The sequence below is a fragment of the Entelurus aequoreus genome, linkage group LG20, assembly GCF_033978785.1.
Source record: "Entelurus aequoreus isolate RoL-2023_Sb linkage group LG20, RoL_Eaeq_v1.1, whole genome shotgun sequence".
NCBI classification, from domain to species: domain Eukaryota; kingdom Metazoa; phylum Chordata; class Actinopteri; order Syngnathiformes; family Syngnathidae; genus Entelurus; species Entelurus aequoreus.
This window is the reverse complement of record NC_084750.1, coordinates 4,984,639-4,991,085: the sequence shown is the minus strand read 5'-3', so window position 1 is coordinate 4,991,085 and position 6,447 is coordinate 4,984,639. Positions and strand designations below refer to the sequence as shown.

Below are 6,447 nucleotides of genomic sequence, written 5' to 3'. Positions count from 1 at the left end.
TAATCAAGCCACCACGTTAAATCAGTTTAAATAAAAATACGTATGAATGAGGCTGCTGGTTCTGAAAAAAAAAATTAAATAAATAAAGAAGCTAGTGTTTGGAAATACCTTCCAATCGTTAAGTGTGCAGACCAGGTTTTGTGTGACTTTGGGCCCCGGGTTTCTAATTCTGCATGGTGTCTGGGAGTCCATCTCATGCATGAGCGAGAGAGAGACGCACATTGTGCAAAAGGAGAGGGCGGAAGGCAGCGTAGTGACGAGGAGATCCTTCAAATGGACGACTCCAGAAGGCCTGTGCTGCACGCCTGCCACCCCTCCTCCAAGAGTGTTTTATTTGTATTTTATTAAACACTTTCTCATTTTGTTACACTAGCTAAATGACGATAAAACTTGATTGAAAGGCATTATCTGTGCAGCCATTGCACTTTTTAAATTGGATCTGTGCATGGGGAAACAAAAAAAAATAAAAAAGGTATGACGGTTGAGCCGAAAGGCAATTTTTTTTGGAGCACCCCACAGTCATGGCGAGAGAGAGGGGGGGGGGAGTAGCTACAACCATACGCCCCCTTTTCATTGACCCCCCACAACATTTAGGGGACACCTTAAAAAAACAATATCAACAAACTTTTGCTCAATTAAAATGAAAACGCTCACCTCTGGCGTTTTGGCACAGAATGTTCGACTTCCAGAAGTTTTCCATGGAGTTCAACTTTACCTATAAAATAATGAGTGATTTGGATATTTTATAGAAGGAAAACATTTGTGTGCTTAAAAAAAAACATGTTCTTGAGAAAAAAAAAGGGGGCCACTGTGTGCTTCGTAGTTGGCCTACATTTGTGCAACACAATTAAACCACCTGGTGTGTCAGCATGGGCAAAATGGCCACACAAAAAGCACACGAGATGGTTCACAGAGAAGCCGATGACCTTTAACCCCGTGCAGGCACAACGCATTAAAACAAATATCACAAGAGAAGGTCTCACCTGAAAGAGTATCGATTGCCTTCATCGCGGTCTTCTCATCGGGACAGTCCACGAAGGCATAGCCGGTCTTGACTAGAAAAGGACCGGAGTGGGGGATCTTCCATTTGTCAAAGATAGTTTCGAAGTCCTCCTCGCTGGCCTCTGCGCTCACGTTGCCGATGTATAGCTTATTCATATTCACGCACAGACCACCTCAACGCTTCCCACTGGGGGTCTGCAGTGTTTGGAGTAAAAAAAAAAAAAATTAAAAAAAAGCAGCAACAATTTAAAAAGAAAAAAAAAAAAAAAAAGATAGATTTTTTAAATTGGCAGCCTGGTTGCGCTCCCTCGTCGTCCCTCTTTCGCCGCGCAATAAATAAACGCTTAATTATTAATCTTCCAAAACCACGACGAGTGGAGGGGGAAAAGGGAGGAGAAACTACTTTTGAGTCTTCCTCCGAAAAGCCTTTTTTGGGGCGAAGAGACGGAGAATGTGACACACACGCTAACGGCAGGCGCCCGCCTCTGCTGGGTCGACACAAGCAACAAGACGAAGAAGAGGAGGAGGAGGAAGAGGAGGAAGAGGAGGAAAGGGGAAATACGCCTTTTTTTTTTTTTTTTTTTTCTTTGAATGAGCCACGTGTTCAAACTACAAATCAGCCCACACGTGAGGACTCCCAATTGCTCAATTAAGTGTTTTGGGATTGAGGGAAAATTGCTCGGGAATCTGGGGTGGGGACAGCGGCGGCGAAGGCGGCGAAGGCGGCGGCGGCGGTGAAGGGGAGTGGATGCGTTGAGGGGAGCGGAAAAAAAAAAAAAAATGGAGTATCTTTACGAGAATGGCGGCTCTGCCTCCTGATTGGTCGAGGCGGCCATAGTAAAACATGCACGCGCGCGGGCATGGACACGCTCATGTTGCTGCTAAGTGGACACAGAATGGAGGTGGGGCCATTCATAAATGAAATGACTCCACGCAGCCCCGCTGTTAATAGACATATATAACGAGCCGCGTTGAAAGTATATCATTTCAAAAAGGTACACTGACTTTGGGCCAACACGTATTGCTATTCAAAATGAGGGCGTCCATCTTGCCCTCCCCAAGTTACTCAAAGCTACACCCGAGTGCACCTTCACCTGAGTTATATGTACCGTGTTTTTCTGGGGGGGGGGTCACGCTTTTCCTCGTTGGGCCACTTTAGCGGTGAACACGTCGGCCTAATGTTCTCCGAACAAACCACCAACCGTCCAACCGCGAGGTCCCGGCTGCCATATTGGCGTTGCAGGAAGAAGTGGGAGGGGCTATTAAAACATGGCGTCCTAACGTATAGAAGGTGTTCTTTTTTTAATGGACATCTCTTGTCTGGTGTGTTGTCAAAGGTCACGGCACTGGCGTAAACACGGGCCTGTTGGCTGTTGCCATGCACACAACGAGCATAAATAAAAACGACACACAATTGCTTTTATAATATCAGGGATTATTTCTGTGACGTAGATGACAGTGGTGTGGAATTGCAGCATGTAGATTTATTTACCAGGACGGACGCTGCAAATAAACATGAAATGAAAAATGCGTCAATCAAAACTGAGCATGTTTATTTTGGAGTGTGTAGGTGTGCCTAATATTTTGGCTGGTGGATAATTGCATTAATCAACCATTTATAGTGGCCAAACATTATCCCCACTAGAGTAATGTTTAAGGTTTTATTAGTCACATGCAGAGTACACTACAGTGAAATGCTTTTTTTCCCCATGCTCTTCAGATATTGCGTACAGTGGGATCTAAACACTAGTTGCAGATAATACACTAAATACAAAAAAATACAAAAATTGGAATAGCTCTGATGTACATTAATTACAAGACAATACGTTGCACAATAAGTCACAAGAAGTATCAGTACAAGTAGAAGTACAGTAGTCAAATACAGTACCAGTGCAATATCAAATAGTATAACAGTATAGGAAGCAACAAATATTAAGGTGTCTACAGTTCTTTGGCAGTTGAGTAGTGACAGTAGTATGAACAAAGGTAATGGAACAGTATGACTTCTTTATACTCTTTTTTTTACATTATTTACAGTCCGGTAATTACAGTGGTAACTGAAATATCTAAACATACTTTGATCAGTTTATATATATTTTTTAATTTGGCAAAAAATATGGCTAAAAACCATATGCCTTTATAGAAATATTGGCTTTTTGCTCTATTTCCTCCCTTTTTTTTTAATGGTATTTTATTTTTGTTGGACAACCCTGATCTGTGCAAAGTGCCATACATCTAAAACCTCCATTGTACAGTTTTGTAATTGATGATAAGGGGACCAAAATATTAGGAACACCTCTCAGGAAGCTGCAAAGCAGGGCGAAACCACTGTAAACTATACAACCATGTAATTAGAATAATGCATTTCTAACAGTGTTGATGAAAACGAAGCATTGGCATTGTAATACAATGATGCTGGGATATGACATAGTGTCACTTGTGAGGTTTTAATTCAATTTCCGGTCAATAAACATTATTAGAACAATATACACCACCTTAACAACATCCATCCATCCATCCATTTTTTTACCGCTTGTCCCTTTTGGTTGCTGGAGCCTATCTCAGCTGCATTCAGGCGGAAGGCGGGGTACACCCTGGACAAGTTGCCACCTCATCACACACCTTAACAACACACAATTCATTAATTCACAGTGTTATTATTGACAAATAAAACTATGGAACAAACTGGACTTACAACACAAGCAATGTCAAACTATTAATCAATTTAAACTATTATACAAACATGGGGTCTGGTTCAAATATACAGATGAGGGTCTTTAAATTGACCTACTCCTGTACTCTGTCTCAAAGTGTTAACATGTACTCAATGTTTCCTTACCATTATTGCTATGTTGTCTATTACCATTGTTGGTATATTCATTATTCCTACATTGTTGATACAAATTATTGTTACAGTGTAATAATTATTGTTACTTGTGGTAATGTCACTATGATACAACATATGTATTATAATCCTTGAGCAAAGTAAGAGTGAAACTCATGTGAATAATCACTGAATGGAGAACTGGGGGTGGGATTACATAAATTATCTTCTTCCCACTCCCTTTCAGGCAAAACTGGACAATCATGCATTACCTACTACATTACCGTTTGCACTATATTAATTTATATTATTATGTGTTGTCAACTTTGTAATTTTTTATGTCATTGCCTGAAATACATGAAAAAATGAAATGAATGAAAATATGTGGTATTTTATTGTCTGTTTTACAAGTATAACTATCCACGTGACAAGCTAAAGTGATCATTTTTCAAATGTTGAAACACAAAACAATGGGAAAATGCATTTAAGGTGGTGTATGAGTAGTGTAAATGGCATAATTTATACTCTTCTACAGTATGATTCCATTGAGTTAAAAAGTTAAAAAAAGTTAAAAAAAAAAAAAAAAAAAAGAAGCAGTGTTGGGGCCCTTGAGTGAGTGGATCAAAGCGGGGCCATGTTGCCTTTCAGTGGGCTCTCTCCCGCACACCACTTGCTGCCCTCCGATTGGCCGCTGCTCCCGGCCAATCGGAGGGCAGCACGGCCGCTCCCACAGCCGCCTGTGGCTCGGCCTCAGCGCGCTCGCTGATTGGCTGCCGCCGAGCGACTATTCTATATGAAGCAGCCCGCCAATGATGCGTTTAAGTCCACGTTGAGCCCGTTGGACTTTGGCTCAAACTTGCACAAATGGAACGAAATACGAGTCGGGGAGGAACTTTCTAGACTTGTTTGTCTTCTCCACATCTCTAGCCCGTGTTTACATATGGAGCTATATGTTCATTAAAACAAAGAACGCGCTTTTTATTGCTCGGGGCTTATACATTTAAATTGTGCACTTTCGGGTGTGGGTCCCCCCGAGAACGCGCTCTAAAAACTTTTTTGGGGGCCAGGTGTTGAAATCAATACATTTATCAATGAAATCTCGTTGACATTACAATGTTGGCGCTGTAAGTCGACGCGGTTGTGTTTGCAGAAATTGTGAGGACTTTTGAGGAGGGGACGGGGCGCATATAGGTTGACTATAGGCAGCCGCGGCCATGTTGTGCACGTCCACTTGAATGAACTCATGCATGGCTGCAGCCTTGTTGTGTGCAAGGGCTCCATGTGCAGGAAGAGTGAATGTATCGCTGAGGAATGTACAGAACGTCTCCCCGCCTCCTCAGTGGCAGAACCCCCCCCTTCCATGCACTCATTCCATAGGCTTGCGCTCGCCATTGACGTTGCAATAACTGCGAAAAAAAAGGGCACATACTTTTGGGGGCTATAAGGGTAGATTGTTGGCCTTACTCGGTGTAAAGTCGTCGCTTTTTTGGCTATTGTTTTTTTTTCTCTCGCCCCGCCCACAAATCCGGTGAGATGACCTATCTTTTTGAAATGGTAATTGTTGTTGCTGAATGTATATGTTTTTTTGGTAGATGTCAACAGAAGTGGTGAGAGTGAACGGACGCCATGTTGAGTCTTGAGTTAGGCGCCTTCTCGTCCTCGCTAATGCCGTTTAAAGTCGATTTCATGTCAAGAAATAACACCCATGCAAGTTAATTCAAGAGCCAAATGCAACAAACTAATTGTATGTTGGTTTTAATCCTCCATTTTTTTGGGTGTGCTGCTCCACAGCGTCCTTGTTAGTAAAATGGCGGTGTGTGTGTGTGTGTGTGTTCGCCCTCCTCCTCCAAAACACAAGCTTTGTTAAAAAAGGAGCTCAATCTCAACTTTTTATATATTTCAATGTTTTTTAATAGCTTGCATACGTGAACAAAAATTACTTGTTTTTCTTTTTGCTTTATTTTGGCTGATACGTATTGTTCTGATTTTAATTTACTTTAGGGTCAAGTTGTTAAATTAGCACAAAAATGTCATGGTATACTTCTTTTTTTTTTTTTAATTGGGGCTGTTTGTTTAATCATGAAAGTCACTCACAAAGTGCAGAACATTTGTCATTCAGTGAAAATTCCACACGCTGAACTGTTGAATATTTGTAGAAAAAAAGGTATTGAAGTAATTTGACCTTCCCTGCTGCTTCTGTTTACACTTTTCAACAACTTTAGAAGATGCTTCACACTGTGATCTGTTATTAAAATGACTATTTTTTAAAGCAATAACTTTCTTTGTAACATTAGTGAGCCCCAAGGAGGAGAGAAAGGTGGGCTGCTGCATCTTTTCACACTTTTATGTTTAGTGCAGCAACAATGCACCGTTTAATGAATGTGAAATGGGAATTATCAAGTATTATCTTGCATCTTCATTGGAGAAAATTCTTGTTTGCAGATTCAATTTATAGGGTTTTGTAACTGTATATTCTGGATTTAAATATATTTAATGCATGCTCCGTGATATGCACAGGCCCTGAAGTTGGATGTGTTGGCATAGGAAAATGTGTGATAATCTTAATTTAATTTGTACTGAACACTTGAAACAATGAAAGTAAGTTAAAATAAGGGATTTTT

The 6,447-nt window shown here is 40.9% G+C and overlaps 1 protein-coding gene across 2 annotated transcripts in view; it reads right to left on the bottom strand.

Moving 5' to 3' along the window:
* Window positions 1–2,230, bottom strand: part of LOC133635865 (insulin-like growth factor 2 mRNA-binding protein 3) — a 37,028-nt gene extending 34,798 nt beyond the window's left edge. The window contains exons 1-3 of one of the 2 annotated variants that reach the window (XM_062029267.1): window positions 2,112–2,230; window positions 984–1,197; window positions 655–715 (exon numbers count right to left, since the gene is read on the bottom strand). In XM_062029267.1, coding sequence (XP_061885251.1) covers window positions 655–715; window positions 984–1,158 — 236 coding nt within the window. In that variant the 5' untranslated portion in view covers window positions 1,159–1,197; window positions 2,112–2,230. Of the gene's footprint in view, window positions 1–654; window positions 716–983; window positions 1,665–2,111 lie in introns of those variants that run through there. The other variant, XM_062029265.1, reaches the window with a different exon arrangement.
* Window positions 2,231–6,447: the final 4,217 nt, after the last annotated feature.